The sequence below is a fragment of the Anthonomus grandis genome, chromosome 4, assembly GCF_022605725.1.
Source record: "Anthonomus grandis grandis chromosome 4, icAntGran1.3, whole genome shotgun sequence".
NCBI classification, from domain to species: Eukaryota; Metazoa; Arthropoda; class Insecta; order Coleoptera; family Curculionidae; genus Anthonomus; species Anthonomus grandis.
In genome coordinates, this window is record NC_065549.1 from 41,048,531 (window position 1) to 41,066,584 (window position 18,054).

Consider the following 18,054-nt stretch of genomic DNA (forward strand, 5'->3'; position numbering starts at 1 on the left):
ATTTGCTTATAATCACCTGATATACCTAGGATGAACACGTGAGATCTGTTCACTATAGAAAATTTTCGCATCATAACAACTTGCATTGATCATTGATTAACAATGCCTTGTCACAACAATATTAAAGAATTGCTGAATCAAAGCCATTCCTGTTTCTAATGTCATTGTTATGAAAAAAAATCGTAAATGGACCACCCTATAAATCAAAATAGTTATATTATAAACTTTATTTGTCTAGAAAATTTTTTGACAAGCCAGTGGGTCTACGGTAGAGTTTGTTGCGAACATCTGAACCAACAAGTATGCTTTTTTCAGGTTCCATTGCAATGACCGCAATGAAACCATCTTCTGGATCTTGATTCAATTGGACAATTAGGAACTTTGTCCTTTACCCTCTTATTATATTTTTCTTTGCAGGTATCGATCGTGATTGTAATGAATGAAGCTAATATCAAAAATGTTCTGTATGTATCTTCTAAAAAATATCTGTATGTATCTTCTAAAAAATATAAGACTTTAGCATAATCACACTCATAGCTTTTATCTACTCGCCTTTTACTAACTATAATCTGACCTAAATTAACATGCGGCGTTTGTCCTCTCAGCGGCAACCGCATGTGACGAATCGATGAACCATTTCTGTTGCATGGGTATTTTGGCATCCAAGAAAGAACTTTGCCAGGCCGGTATACCTGAATATCTGACATACGAATAGTGATGGGGTATAAATTTAATTTTCTCTTACAATCAGAGGTGCGGCAATGAATTTGATAAATAGATTCAACAAATATTACATAAAAATTCAAAATTTACCTTAAAAACCTTAAAAAAATACAGCAATATACGAAAGAACTGTAGGAAACTATAAAAATATCATAGATGCACAATGAGAGAAACAAACGGCTTGTGAGATTGAAAGTGAAATTTTAATAGTAAGTAAGAGTAAAATCAAACTTAGCGAAAGCCTAAAAGAATGTAAGAAATGTGTAAAAGTTGTCGCGCATTGTTAAATTGTACACAAGTATTGCAGATGGTAGCTCAGAATTATTGGAGGCTGGGCCTTATCCGTAGGTAAGGATTCAATAAAAGTCACCAATGGCAAATTAATAAAATAATAATAAGGAGAACCAAATAGGCGCCACTTAGTTTTACTAAAACTACGAAAACTTCTTACTTGAATATTTAAATTTCAGTAAAAACAATTTGGATTATGCTATGGTAATAAGAGGCAACAGTTCCCAACAACAACCCATTTTATTCACATAAACCCCTTTTTACACTTTATATCATATTTGTAAAATATAACCAATGATCACTCTTTATAGAATAATAATTTGAAATATTGTGTTACTCTTTATGTTAGATTATAGCTTATGGGTATTGAATGCTTTACTTCACTAAAAATGAAAATAATTAGACGAATATTTCAGTAAAAGTTCATGAACCTTGTTTAGTTGGTGTATTATTAAAATTACTACCAGAATATGGAATTTATAGGTAATACCCAACAGTTTGACAAAGTAACTAAAAGTTAATTGTATGGTATAGAACATATTATATAAAGTTATTGAGTGTTAACCCAAGTTTATATGGGCTTTGACAATGTGTTCATATGCCACTAATCAACCTTAATCAACTATAACAACAAGTTAATAATAAATTATTTAGAAATAAAAAAGATTTAAAAGGTTAATAAATATAATAAAACTGGCCTGAATTCTCCTAGTTTCCAGTCAGCAACATATGGAGCTTTATCAAGACAAACTGGGCAGTCTGTCGGTCCTCTCTGTATGAAATATGGCTCATAGTTAGGTTAAGTTTTCTCACCGTAAGTAACCGGAAAACCAAAATGTTCTGGTGTCAGTGGTGGCACATCACTGAACTCCAAACCATTACACTCAAGGCAGTGGTAAGGGTAAAAATCAATCAAAGATGGAGACGGAAGACGGAAAAGAAATAAAAAAATAAGAAAACTCTGCAACGATTTTTCAGTGATAATAGCAAAGCTTAATGTCCTAATGCCGGTACAAACAAAGAAACGGTCTATCACTCACCCAGCTAAGTTTCCAATTAAATCTTAAGCATCCTGCCAAGAAATGACCAGATCTTATCTTGATAAGGTAAAAGAGGTTCCAATGAATCGAATGTAAAGAATATTTTATATAACTTACATCCTCACTTCGTTGGTTGGACTGGAAAGTTTTACGTGCGCTCCTACCAACACACACGGGAACCAAGTCCGCGGCAATATCAGAAGTGGCAATCGATATCGACCTTGACAAGTGACAGACCCACAAAGAACCAAGACAGGGAGCAGAACCCAATAAATCAAGAAATCCGCGGCGTAGCGATACTAGCGTAATTTACTTGCCTTATTTACTTGATAATTAAAAATAATTCATATTGTGATTTATTTAAGTAACGAATAGAGCGTTTAGCTTATCTTAATAAAAATCAATTTAAATGGAAAATCAGTCATATTTTGTAGCATTTTATCTACAAAGTATGATTTTAAGGATTCTTCTAACCCAACCCATATTTATCTTTTAATGCTGATGGTATCAAGAAAAATGGACTGTTTTTTACCTTGACAGTATAATTATAACAATAGTTGGTAAGAAAATCCGCGCAAGAAGTTACGTCAAAATAGACATAAAAAAATGGATGAATCTGGACTTTTTCAACAGTGATTATGTAAATGCGTAGACCTAGTAAAAACCAGACTGGAATAGTTGAATTGAACCATAATTTCGCACAATTCAATTTTAAACAGCTTGTGAGCAAATTTATGTCAGGGCATTTTCCGACAAAATAATAAATAATCATCGTAAATATCGTGCATTTAAACAAAAAGCGGTAATATACGGCGGCCGATATATTTGTTGAAAAATTTTATTACACAGAGCGCAAGCAAAATTATAAATCATACAGCCGGCGTGTGTACCCAAACCCGGTATTATGAAAATTTAATTTTGCACACCATAAATATCGGTTACGGTGTGTGACGCCTTTTAATCTCCCGATCTTAAATATCCAAGAGGCGCTAAACCTTTGATTTAGGCCGGCTGGCTGTGACACCGTTTTGTCTATATGGCAGTTTTGCAATATCTTATAAGAATCTAAGTTAATTTGTGTAGATTTTAAATATTTCAGATAAATGAGGTCAATTGATTTCTTGTATGTAGTTGAAAAATGTTTTTATCTAATATTTTGACTGTGAATATACAACAGACAATATTAAAGAAATTGACATTCGGAGAAAAAATGCTCTATTTTTCATGATCTTCCAAAGCTTTCGATATGATCATACTTAACAAAGTTTTTTTTTTTTTAAGGTAAAAACACAAAATCTACAGCATCACAAATACATCACGTAGATTTTGTGTTTTTACCTTTTATAAAAGTGTATGACCAGCATCTTTGGGATATTGGATGATTTTTTCGAGTTTAACAAAGTTTGTTGAATAGGAGTTATGCCGCTTGAATTCAATTCAAGTGGTATAATAACTAAAAATCTTACTAACGATACGAACATTTGATATATCTGTGAATTTACGTCTCACTTTCTGCGATAATTGAGAGTGACATTAAAAACACCGTTAACAAATACCAATTAATGTACTGACCAATCTACGTAAATTAAAGCATAGACACACCGAAGAACCAGATTCCCTTTATGTAATTTATTTTCACTGTCTTACCAAAATAATTTGCTCCATAGCTTTAGCTACGATAGCTGAGACCTTAGAAGGCCAATGTATCAACTCGAGAAGACAAGTCCAAGTGAAAAGCATAGCGCAGCCCAGAGAACAGTTTATAATAATAGTTTATTTACTTTGAAACTATATATTTTATTTATATAAAAATATATACACAGGTTAATCTTAAGATTCATGCCTACTGAGCTAAGGGGATATTTTTTTAAAAATTAAATAAATAGCATAAAAACAAAAATAGATGGCCTTTATAAGGAAGAATCTGAGGAAGATTAGTTGGCCTCCACTGGTTTGATGCTCTGCAGCAGCATTTGGAGTTGCTGCTGCATCAAAGCAAGGAATGCTTGGAGCATGGCATTTGGGTCGGCACCGGGTTGAGGAGGGGCGGCAGCTGTTTCTGGAAGCTGGAGTGTGGAAGGAGCGGCAAGACGGCTGTTTGACGTCCTGGGTGCCCCAGGTGAATGACCGATCCCGTGTGGCCGCTTTGGCCTTCAGGATTTAGATTAAGGATTTAGATTTAACAGTTTATATATATTATATATATATACATATAAAATAAACATAAATATAATATCCCCTTATATATAAGAGTTTATATCCCCACCACCTAGGTAGTTTCCTCTTTTTAGACCGGTAGTCCATACATACACATTATCACAGTTTGTGTTAAGAGTACGAATAAGCAAGTGGCAGCCATTTTGGTCCCTTGAATATACTGCGCCTGATTACGTTATTGTGTACTTTTTGTGATTATCGCAACTTTTTAAACAGTAAGTATTGAATTTTTGTGTCTACTAGGTATGTTTAACGTACTTTGCACATTTTGCAATAATACAACTAATGATATAATACAACTAATGGATAAGCTGCGCGTGAACAAGTTACTAATCGATGTTTTGTAAAACATATTTTATTTTTATCATTCTATTATATTATATTTTTTTTTATTTTATATTTTAATATATGTATTTTCATTTAAAACAAAACTCTTTTAATGATCTATATTAATTCTATTTCAATTTAATTATTTCCATAATCAATTAATAACTTGATATATTTAAAATAACGTATATGGCTAAAGATCTCTAATATTCATTGAGTCAAGAGGACACCCAAAAATATTAATTGGCCAGGCAGTCAGAAAGCAACGTTTGAGAGAAAAGTGTGTAAGTTGGTGTGTTGGAAAAAGAGTTGTGTTTACTGGTTAAATCAGGCTGCTAAATTTAATAGTGGTGAATATGTGGGAAATAGTTGATCTTGAGTAGGTATGTGGCCATTATGAGTAAGTTTGTACAGATCTGTTTTTATTTTGCGCATCTTGAAGGTGCCCGCACAAGTAGGTGTAAAAGCCTCTGTTCAATTAGGAACGATCCCTCGAGTGCTGTCTGGTAAGACTCGGGGCCGTACCTGGGGCTCGATTGACACGAATAAACAGAAGGTTATAGTAAAAATATATCCTTTGTCTGATTCGTTGAGATGCTTACTGTTTAGGGACAGTGGAGCGTCTGGGTAAGCCCTTACTATTCTAGGTGACACTAGCCAGTCATCAAATAAAGGAAGATAACATGTTTGACATATGTATATATTGAAATGTGACATTGTGTAAATTGATGTTGATTGAGATGATGCAAGGGAACGGTTCCCCGGTGAGTATATTTTATTATTGCCAAAAGTTGACATAACAGTAAATATTGTTTTTTTTTATTATTTTTATGTGATGTTTGAGTTTATGTCTAACAATATGAGAAAGATGACTGTTGAGTGAATTTGCATTGTAGAGACCCACTGGCTAAGAACAACTCTGACAGGTAATAAACCACATTTTAAAGCGTATTTTACAGTTTATTTATATTTATAGACAACTCTATGGCTAGAAGGCAAAAGCTTTATAACTTCGAAATCCTGAAATGAAGAAAGTGACATTGAAGAACAAGACCAAATAGAATTTCGAGAGATTGCGATTCTGAAACTGAATAAGAGGATGACTCGGATGATGACGACATCGAACCTCCCGAAAATAATTTTTTCATTGGCAAAGACAAGGTAACAAAGTAGAATTTTAACCCTAACTCAAAAAGAATATTCGCTAGATCTCAGAATAGGCGCTAGATCTCAGGATAGAAGGCCTATAGACCTGATTGAACTAAAAGCCTTTATAGGACTTTTATTTTTAGCAGGTGTCTATAAAAGTAACTTTGGAAGAACTTTTGGGTAACAAATGAAGATGGTATTGAAAAATTTGATTTAGTCATGAGCATCAAAAGGTTTAAATTTATAATTTGTTGTCTAAGAGTTGACGACCGCCTAACAAGGGAGAAAAGAAAAAGGGTGGACAGGTTGGCTGTTGTGCGGGATATTTTTAAAACATCTGTTGAAAATTGCAAAAAAAAATATATTCTCTGGGAGGATATGTTATTGTGGATGAGAAATTGGAAGCATTTCGTGGACGTTGTTCCTTTCGCCAATACATACCCTCCAAACGAGCAAAGTATGGCGTAAAAATATTTGCTTTTGTAGATGCTAAATTATTTTACCAATACAATTTAGAAATTTATGCTTGAAAGCAACACGACGGTCTATTTAGCGTCAGTAATAAACCAGCACATATTGTGAAACGAATGATGGATCCCATAAAAGGCACAGGCCGAAATCTAACTGCCGACAACTGGTTTGCTGATTTTGATTTGGTAGAACTCCTACGGCAAAATAAAATTTCATATGTTGGTACAGTAAAAAAAAAATAAGAGAGCATTTTCCCCTGACTAAGAAGACCATAATATTTAAGCAAATTTGGATAAAATGATTACACCACTTAAGTCTCATATGTTCCAAATAAGGGAAAGACTGTAATTCTTGTTTCTCCTTTAATGTTAAAAAAATTAATCCGGATAGTGTCATTGAAATAAAGCGAAACATTTTATAATGGGACAAAGGGTGAACTAGATTCTGGTGACAAAATCTGTGCAGCTTATATCTAGGAATACAAAACGCTAGCCAATGGTAGTCTTTTTCTCAATCTTAAATATGAGTGGAATTAACTCCTAAATAGTGTACTTTGTTTGTTTATAGTTGCTTTGGTAAAACTAGAAGACGGCTTTTTCTAAAACAACTTTCTAATGAACTTTGCTTAGAACAATTGACTAGAAGTCAAAAAACAAGCAGAATTCCTCTTGCTCTACAGGAAAGGCTTAAGAGACTCAGATCAAATGTTCCAGAAGAGACCCCGGAAGAAAATGATACCCCACTACAAAAGAAACGAAGATGTGTATCATGCTCCTCAGACACAGGTTTATCTAGATAATAATATAAATAATGTAAGAATTCACTTTGTCTGCAACATGCAAAATTTGTTTGTTCATCTTGTTTTATTAGCACTACTCAGCCCAATGAAGAAATAAAATCATGTTATTGATTAAGCTTTCCCATTATTTTCAGTTTTTTTTGACATTTAAAATTAATTTGTAGTCATTTTGCATTATGTTAGTTCAAGTTTTATTTTACACAATAAATAAAAAATTTTGTTTTTATATGCTTAGTGATTTTAATACTTTAAATTTACTCTAGAATTGTATACTGAGTTTATCAGACACACTGCGCTCAACGGAAGGTTAACTTAAAGTATGCTGATGATACAGTATTGAAAGCAAGCACACTTCAAGATTTATAAATAATTGTGATTAAAGTAAATGAAGAATATGGACTGGCAATGAACGTAAAAAGAACAAGCAATGTCGGACAAATCTGCATATATAACCAACGTTATCAACAAAGTCAACGACTGCTTCCAAGAATCAGAATTAGAATAGAAAAGGCAAGATCAGCGTTTTTGAAAATGGAAAAGATATTCTGCACAAGAGATATTAGTTTGGCCTTGAAAATTAAATTGCTGAGATGCTACATGCTGCATGGACCCTAAAGAAAAACACTGGACATACTAGAAAATACCAAAAATTCGCTATATAGAAGGAATAACAAATATTGAAGTGTTAAGATGCATGGACAAAGAAAAGGAATTAAAACTGATATTAAATAAATTAATAAAACTGAAAAAAACAGTCGAGGAAAAAGACGCCACTCATGGTTAAAGAATCTGCGTGATTGTTACGGATGCACAACAAATCAGTTGTTTAGATTTGATGATTTAAGAATGCGCATAGCATTGATGATTGCCAACCTTCGTAACAAAGAAGGCATCTGAAGAAGAAAAAACATAATCACGAAAAACGATAATTTAGAAAATAACAATGGATTCAGATATATTTAACATGAATGACAATGACAATTCTGTTAATGATCATAGTGGTGAAAAAGAGGATTCTGTTTATATTCCTAATAATAGAGACAGTTGACATCAAAGGCATAATGAAGACAAGATTCCAATTTTTACACTGTAGACTCCGAAATTTTAAAGTTAAAGGTTAGAAGAAAATTAATACGTTATTGGGTCAATCACCTGTCTGAAAAAGCAGGATATATATACTTTAAGCGCAAAAATCCATCACTTTGATCTACATCCATTTGATTTCTTAAAGACTGAAGGTGTAGAAAGTAATCCAGTATAGTCTACTATTTTGGTTTACCTCTGCTTACTTAAACAGTTAAACCACTCGAAAAACAAATATTAGGATTCAACTTAAAGGAAGGTTCTAAATGTGTTTTACTCTAAATCGTTTTTTATCTATTAAATCTCGGTACCCTTCTCAGGGGTGCCACCTTGAAGCTTACTTTAACAAAAATAAAACCATAATTAGTAAATATTCCATAACGTGATTAGATGGAATAAATATATACACTATCTGACAAGTTAATAAAAAAAAAGCGCTAAACCTAATTGTTGAATAAATTTACATCTTTCACTTGATCTCCTATTTTGTGATCTATATTATAACTTATTTACTTAGATTTTATTATATTTCCAAATTTTGTCCTTATTATTATGATTATTGCCGCACGTTTATAATTTTTTTTTTAATATTCACATTAAGATTTGATCTGAGCACGTAACGAATGTATTTGCAATACGTGTTGGTTTACTAATTAACTGATGGCATTCATAAAAGTGAGTCACACAATTTAAAGAATAACTGTTAGCTACCCGTATGTACTATAGATAATAATATAAGAAGGCAACAGTCCAAATTACATGATTAAATATTGGTAGGTAGTTTTCATTAATTAAAGAAAGATTTCTCACAAATAATTAGGCACACCTCTCATTATTAGAATAAAAAATATATAGGAGTGTGCGTTTGTTAAGTAACTGTAATGGTTTTTTTTAGCAGTTTCGTTTCAATAATTTATTATTGGTTACTGGTTGATAAGGTATTTTATATTCATAATATATATTATTATTTTTTAATATATTCAATGCTCAGACGGTTATGAACAATCTGTCTATTCAAAAAACACGCCCATTGTTCTCGCGACTATGGTCGTGTTTAACATTTCAGTTGGTTGCATGCATGGATGTTATTTTATATCTTAGTATAAAAATTAAAAAAGAAAAACTTCTTGCTTGGTAGTAGTATATATCAAAAATGTTTGAAAAATACTTTTTTTCTTAAGATTTTAGTTGAAAGTCATCTAATTCGGGGAAAAATTTTTGGGATTTATTTTATTTTAATAACCTAAAAAGTATATCAACATCAGACAGTCAAAAAGCAATAGTTTCCTTACGCATGTGACTAAATTTCTTAATAACAAATACTGACTTTATACCGTATCAAAGACTTTGAAAAAATCTAAACAATAAATAATTTGTTTTATTGTTAGAACACTTTTGAAAAATTTTGTAAACAAAACTAATAAAGTATTTAAAATGAAATTCATGTCTGTTTCCTATCACAAAATAGTCTTTAATTAAATTAGAACTATTTCTTAATCAATATATTTAAGACCAATAATAAGACTCAAACCAATAGACTTAAGCTTGCTTATTGATTCGTGATGGACAGTATCAAATGTTTTACTGTAATACTGTAGAAATAGTAAATATGTCTGGTTATCTTCGTCACAAGAGGATGACTTCTCATCATCACTCACTTCAGCTAGAGCGGTTATAGTGCTATCTAGTTATATAAAGACAGGCCTTCCTAGGTCTTATTTCAATATGAACAATATAAGCGATTTTTAATAGGAAAGTTCTTTGTAGGCTCAGCAGATAGTGCTTTCCTGGAACTTCTGATAGTTGAATATGTATACTTAAAATAAATGAAATTGGAATTTCTAATTTGGTATCCTTAGAAAGAAGGAGAAAACTTATTTTTTATGTTTTATGTAAATCCTGCAAAAATAAATATTTTGTTTAAATCCTGGATTTTAACATAAGATATATATAAAAAAATAATTGACATGCACAGTGCCATATTTTTGTTGATAGTTTAAGATCCACTATAGAATGTATTAATTAGATAGAACTCTGGAATGTCATGTCAGATTTCCAGATCACCGTATCACATATTAAACCACAACAGCATATCACACATTAAATGAATATTTTGAAGATATCAACATTTGATTTATAACTTAATTTATATTGTATTTTACATTTTAATATTCTATATATTGTCCATCTGAACTCTGTACATAACACTTTTGATCTGTATAATTTATTTAATTTATAAATAATTACATAACAAAACTGTCAACAACTTTTTCCTTATGAGTTACTTATTATATTGGGTATTACGTCATTTATAGCAAAAATCAATTTAGAAATTTTTATCTCACACGCTCAACAATTGAAAAGAAGAAGAAATTGTTGTCTTATTAATTTTTTTACTTTATCAATTGTTGAGCGTGTGAGATAAAAATTTCTAAATTGATTTTTGCTATAAGTGACGTAATACCCAATATAATAAGTAACTCATTATGAATTCGTCACAACAATACAGATTTTAACTTTTTCCTTATCAGAATAAAGTTAGTTTTTGAATTTTAATAAGTTTTGACTGTAAAATACCTAATACAGAAAGTTTATATATAAAAATATAGAATCCATAACACATGTTTATGTGATCTAGTTATTTTGTGTTTATTCAATTGATATAATATTATATACATACCTTTTAATTTGTGACAGTCTGCTAACTCCCCAGGTAAACTTTGGATTTTATTATCACTAAGATCTAACATTTTTAAAGCTAGCTTTTAGGTAAGTCACTTATAGTGTTTGGAATACTTTCCATTTGATTTTCTTGCAATTTAATTTCACTTAAGTTTGCTAAACTAGTGTGGCAAATACCTGGAAAATTGGATAAATTGTTGAATAATAAATCAAGGACACTAAGCTTAGGGACACTCATCAGGCTGGAAAAGCTTTCCAATTTATTGCCGGAAAAATTTGAAGGTGGAGAATGAGAGTAATTTGTGATAATCTATCTAATGTATCTGGCAATGCCTTTAAATTATTTCTTGATGCATAGGGGGTAGCTATTCAAGAAGCATGAAAACAAGCCAGCAAGTCCTGTAGCGTTAAAGGAGGATTTTCTCGATTGGATTATCGCTCCATCAATATAGTCCCATACATGATCAATAGGATTCATGCCTGCGAGATTGCTTCAATAATGTTATCAGCGTATATGGCACCTTTCATTTTTCCTTTTATGACAATAAGGAGGTACGGTGACCATACATTATACCCCTCGAAAACTGTATGATCCGCCTTGATGAGGAACATCTTCCCGGACAAATGTTACTTGTTTTAACCTACCTGAACCGTTCTAGACTTTTTCTCATTAACTATAACTGTGTAAGCCAAATTGTCCGAAAATAACACAATTCTTTTAAAAACCAATGCTGAGGTCCAACAGCTCAGGTGACTTCTTGCTCTATATTCAGGTCTAAGTCCAGGCACCCTTAAAAGCTTTCTTGCCTTTAGATATTTGCACCACTACCATTAGGCACTTGAAATGCAAATAAAATTTGTGAAATATTTAAATGGCGCTCAATCTGGTAATTTGATAAACCTTCTTGATGTAAGGCCACTATTATTGCCAGATCACACTGAGAAATTAGATTGCCTGGCATTTTATTATATCAAAATTTTGTCATTTATATGAAAAACATGACCACCTTAAATTAAACTTGAAAATACTTTTGGAGATGTGTGTACTTCTATTTCTAGTTTCTTGTATTTCAACCCTTTTGCCCGCTTCTTTCACTGTAATATTATAATCACATAGGATAGAAGCATTTATAGTCAATTTATTACTTTTTCACTTTGTTTTTTAGTGTGCGGCAATTATATTGTTATTATTATATAGGATTTAAAAACATTACTACTTAACTAATTTTGACCTCACCACGAATTGAATAAATATGAAAAGTTATACTACAAAATTAAGAGGATTAAAATACCTTTAAAATGATAATACCTCAATTCTTCTTTTAGTCTAAAATTTTTACCTCAGGAAATCAAGTGAGGAACACAATTTTTACACAAAATTGTATATCAATTAAATTATATTAAATTTATTTCATATAATGTTAATATTAATTAAGAGTAATAATAAATTAAAATATAAAAATTGACTTGTCTATCACATTATATAATACTCATTTTTTTTCTGCTCTTTTGATTTAAATTAATTCTTGATTCTTATCCTAATTTAGTGTTGATTTTTTTGATCTATCTTCTCAAACTCACTACTTTTTTATTATATAGCAATTCTTTTATAGTTTAGTTGCATGAATCTAATACAGTTTATGCATTCGTACTTGTACATTTATATATTTAATTTATTTTCCTGTAACTGGGTATATGTAACCTGTTGGAAATAAAGCTTATTATTATTATTATTATAAAATTCCAATTAGATTTTTTCTGTGAGGGCATATTTTTAACTATACAAATATCGTTTAAACTCTAATTTTTAAAATCTCTTTTATTATTAAAATAAACACATTGGTAATATGCTGTGTAGTATCATGAACGTACTATTTTTTTTTCAACATCTATTAATAGATAAACCTTACTGCATACCACTATCATTCCATTTATGTTATTTTGTCTCTAAATTTATAGACGAACCCCAAAAATCAACAAATCGTCTCAGGCGCATAGATTTCCGAAAGAATGGCTTAACTGTATAAAAATATCCATAGTACGTTGCCGTAGAGATATATGAAAACTTTAAATTCAATTCGAAATCTTATACATACTGATGTCCATTTTTGACGCTATCCCCGCAGGATAAATTCTTTTTACCTTTAGAAATATCAATAAAGTCCGCAGGCAAGGCAAAGGCAACATGCGTTTGAAAAGTTTATTTAGTTTTTAAAATAACTGTAGAATAGGTCCTGTCTCGATATTAGATGGAGATGTGCCTAAGGATGTTAAAAGTGTGAATTTATATAATTCACATTTTTAACTGGATTTTAATTTCTCCAGTAAGTAAGATAATTTTATTAAGGTTAGTGAAGTTTATATAAACTACGTAATTAAATTTTGGTGAGGTCTCTATGGAACACCAAGATTTATTATTAATGTATGAATAAAATTATTAATGTTAACAAACTAAACAGTTTCATTCTCTCAAGTTTGTTGTTTGTTAGGAGTTTATATGTTAGCAGAAGATATTTGGTCAAATTTCTAGGGGATATTAGCATGAAAGATGTTAGAATGGTTATAATATTAATGATATTTGAGGAGTTTGGGTGCAAAACCGAATATTTATTTATTTATTTATTTACAGTCAAGGCTTTCTAACAGACAGGCACAGCTGTCCAATAATAAAAAAGCACGTTATATCACAAATACAAATTAGTAAACAAGTTCTATATAATAATAATTACAACTACAGAGAATCAATTCTTAAAATTACATCATAATCTAGAAAGAATTACTTATGTAGTTTAATCAGGAAGCCGTCTTAGGTGTCGTTTAAAGGCATCAAAGCTCAAAAAAAATAAGTCAATATTTGGATAGTTTAACTCCAAACTATTATACATACGGGTACATCTAATAATTGGAGAATTCGATAAGTAATTGGAAAAATACCTGGATACTACAAAAGTTTGTCTATTACGAAGGATGTAAGGATTGATGTTAAAATTAAGTTTTTCTAAAACAGATGAAGAATCAATAAAGTTGTTTACGGCCTTGTATATAAATATTAAATCAAAATTTCTTCTTCGGACCTCCAACGATTGCATATTATAAAATTTTAAATTATCATCATAACTAAAGAAATGCCGTCGTCTGTTAAACCTATAATTTAAAGTGTTAACAAATTTGCGCTGCACACTCTCTAGTCGGCCAATATAATTGGCGTACATTGGATTCCAAACTGTTGTTGCGTATTCCAGTACAGGTCTTACTATACTATTGAATAAAATTGTTAAGGAATTTATATTGCTAAATCCTTTTGTTGCTCGAAAAACAAATCCAAGATTTTTAAGAGCCTTTTATACAATATTTTCAAGATGCTTTTCAAACAAAAGCCTAGGATCCAATGTCACCCCAAGATCCTTAACATAATCCAAATATTTAAGCTTAAAATTATTTAAGAAAAGTAAAGATCACATTTTACTTGAAGAGGAACAGGCCTTTTAGAGAACAAAATACAATTACATTTATCCAAATTGACAAAAAGTCTATTTAAAGTACAGTAATTCATAAAATTAGATAAATCGTACTGTAAAGTAAAGTAATCAGCAGCCGAATTAATAGTTTTTGAGATTTTAAGATCATCTGCATATAAAGCATAGCTACTATGTGAAAAACATTGCTCTATATCATAAAGGAAAATGATAAACAGCAGAGGACCCAAGTGTGACCCCTGAGGCACACCTGAAGTCACAGCTGTACTCTTCGATTTTTGGCCATTTACAACAACATACTGAGATCTTTCACTTAAGTAACTTTTAAAAATTTCAAACAAAGCCCCATGTACCCCGAAATTCTCAAGCTTTATTAAAAGAGTTGGGTGGTGGACCTAATCGAAAGCTCTAGAGAAATCGGTGTACACTGTACAAGTCTCAGAACCTCGCTCCATATTCTCAGATATGAGTTGAACGTAAGGCACAAGGTTAGTCAGTGCCGAATTTTTTTTAAAAAGCCGTGTTGGTTTAAGTCAATCTATCCCCTAACAATAAAAAATAATTGATACAAAATAAGAGACTCAAACAGTTTCCCAAAATGGCTCAAGAGAGAAATCGGTCTATAGTTATTGATAGCGCTTTTATCTCCTGATTTAAAAATAGGCACAATTTGGGCCACTTTCCAAAGCTTAGGGTATTTACCAGTTGAAATACATTGATTATACAATAAATATAGAGGCTCACAAAGATTAGGACATGATTTCAGAAATATTGAGGGAAATCCGTCTGGCCCAGGACCCTTTTTGGGATTCATAGAGCGTAATGCTTCTCTAATATCGTCTTCTCGAACATGATCAACAGTAAAACATTCTTTTGATTGGACAACATCAATTAATGATGGAGTATTAGATGGTTCAAAAACACTGCTAAAAAACTTTGAGAAAAGTTCACAAATGTCAGAGTTATTCGTAGCATATTGATCATTAAAGGTCATTTTTAACAACAAATTTTTTGTATTCCTTTTATTATTAATAAACGACCAAAAGTACTTTGTGTCATGCTTAATATTTTCCTCTGTTTTAGTAATGTAAACTTTATAGTCTTTACTAATATTTAGTTTTACAGTTTTACGTAAATTTGAGAAAATATCGTAGTCAGACTGTAGCTTGTATTTTTTCCAGTCTCTGTGTACCTACACTTTATTCTTTATTAAATTAATCGTGTGCTTAGAAAACCATAAAGGATATTGGCGCTTTTTAATTTTTATTTTTGATATTTCAGAATTCACAATATTACTCAGTTCTGCGTAAAAACATTCGATGTTGTTATCTACATCACGAGATAAAAATAAATCCTTCCACTGAAGAGAACGAATTTTCTCATTAATAACTGCATAATTTGCCCTAATGAAATTTACCTTTTGATAAGAATTACACACGACTTTTTTTCATAATTTAACTTAATATTTACCTCCAACGACATATGATGACTGTCCTCACGCATATATCCACTTTTCACCGAAAATCGTTTTTTTAACGGTTTTTGGTTCTTTGTTATCATTTTTCTAGAGGTTCATATATTTGTGTGGAAGCAAAACCGAATAAATCCCATTTAAAATGTTAAATAAACTTCGACATTTGGAGCAAAACCGGATATATCCAAATTTTGATAACAAAAGCGGATATATTCAAATAAACAAAGTTGTGCGTGTTCTATTGCACTTTTTATTATCTATTCTAGTAGTTGTTGTTTGGACGTTGAGTTGTGATGCCACGCGCTTTTAACTCCTGTAAGACCCGTCAAATAAAAGTGTTCTTTTAATGTTTTTACTTCATAAGACATCCAATCGTTACAACAAAAGAAAAATAAGTTTAAATATATTCGAAAGTGGGTTTGGTAAAAACACTAGGCCTTGACTGGCAAATGTATAATGTTAAAGAACTGGAAAAGGTATATAAAAAAATTAAGGAAATTTCAGAATGCAAAAGAATTCACTTAAAGGAAATTGAGAATGAACATAAGAAAACCACTGTTAAAATTAAGATGTGTCAATTTTATCGTCTTACATCACTGAGTGACACAGTTTAGCAATCACTTCTTAAGAAGGAAAAATCAAAAGACAACATACAGCTTAGCACGCTACCACTAGAAAATTCCATTCCAGAAAAAAAGTTTAAATTATTTGATGGAGGATTTTGGGAAAGATTGGAGAAACAGGGAAGATTTTTTGTGGTACAAAACCCTATTATAATTGTTCTTTCTGTCAAATTAATTATCTTGATCCAGTTTGTTTAAAGAGAAATAAATATTAATTTTTGCTTACTATGTCTCATTTGTGTGCAAAAAGGGATATATACAAACTTTTATTGCTCATCATGACGAATTATTGATTTTTTTTTGTTTCTTTGTATGTTAATAAATTGAGTCAACTCCGCCTAATTAAAACTATTTTCTTAAAATATGACTATTTTTAAATATAAATACACAGGGTGTTTTTCTTGTTTCCTAAAAATGTTCTAAAAGTGGATATATCTGGTTATGCACGCGAACTCCTCATTTCATAATAAAGAAAATGAGTGATTTTATCAAATCCGAAATTAATTTCATAAAATCATAGCAAGTAAACAAGTCCGAACTATTTTTCACTTATTAGCTATCTTTTTCATCATATCGCTCTCCACTATAATAAAAAAAGACGAAAATGACTCGTTGTTGGGCTTACAATATATACGCAGTCTTTAATCTAAATAATTTAGTTCAGAATGATTCAGCTTTCTGCGTCCAAAGTTAAAAATAGACCTTCCCCTAATTATTCCAGTCTTGTCGGTTCTGAGCTTTTTGTAGCCAGTTGCCAGTGATTTTTTTGACAACATGCGTCCATCATTTCAGGTTTTAATCAGGCTAGGTGTCAGGCATAGCACACAAAACCAGTCAACCAATTGATATGTTGGTCGGTACAACTTAAAATTTTGGTGGATGGGCCTACTTTGAGCGCAACCTTTCGGCAGCCAACGAATGCTCAGCTTAAAAGACAAATTGTTAAATATACACCCAGGACATCACTAAAGTATATCCCACGCTTATTCTAGGGCACCTTCAGATGTATAAAAGCAATCGTAGGACAACCCAGAAGTTTCAAACCAATGCAGATACACCAAAACAAGCATATATGACCAACAACTAATGCAAACAACAACAAAGCATTAGAGCAACCTAAAGTGCAATAAATATACAATGAACATCTACCTAAATATAAAACATCCCGACGAAACTACCAAAATTAAGAAACTCAATGTAAAAATAAACTAAAATGTAACTAGAGAACAGCAGAATATTGGTCACATCCTTCCAGAGGAGGCTTAGAGACCAAGTCTCTTAAGCCTGAGCGAAATCTATGGAAGTTGAACCAGAGAGTAAACCAACAAAGGTACATAAAAACAAAACTGAAGTAATAAGGTAGACTGATATCATAAGTGGCAGCAGTTTTTTTCCCACAAACCTTGTAGAAAACTAGGAGAAAACTCCTCTTGAACTAAGATATACTCGTACTATCCAGTATTCAAACAAAGGAAATATAATTCTCAAATATTTTCAAGGAGTTACTTGGTTTTTTACTGAATAGGTCTTAAAGCAAGAAAATGACGATACATTAATTTGAGAAAATCTACTGGAAATTCTATGCATTAATAAAGAATCAAATTTGCAAGATGTACTGTCACCTGTATTAATTACCAACGATTATGAGCTTTTATATTACTAAAGCTTATGAATACTAATTTGAATAATGATGTATTTT

General features: G+C 31.2%; 1 protein-coding gene across 2 annotated transcripts in view; it reads left to right on the plus strand.

Annotated features, from left to right (window-relative positions):
* Positions 1–4,795: 4,795 nt before the first annotated feature.
* Positions 4,796–18,054, plus strand: part of LOC126734769 (uncharacterized) — a 259,288-nt gene continuing 246,029 nt past the window's right edge. For both annotated transcript variants that reach the window (XR_007660168.1, XM_050438491.1), the window contains exons 1-4: positions 4,796–4,981; positions 5,041–5,362; positions 5,495–5,524; positions 5,575–5,759. Coding sequence is in view for 1 of the 2 variants with exons in the window: in XM_050438491.1 (XP_050294448.1) it covers positions 5,698–5,759 (62 nt within the window). In the remaining variant the exon portion in view is untranslated. The remainder of the gene's footprint in view (positions 4,982–5,040; positions 5,363–5,494; positions 5,525–5,574; positions 5,760–18,054) is intronic.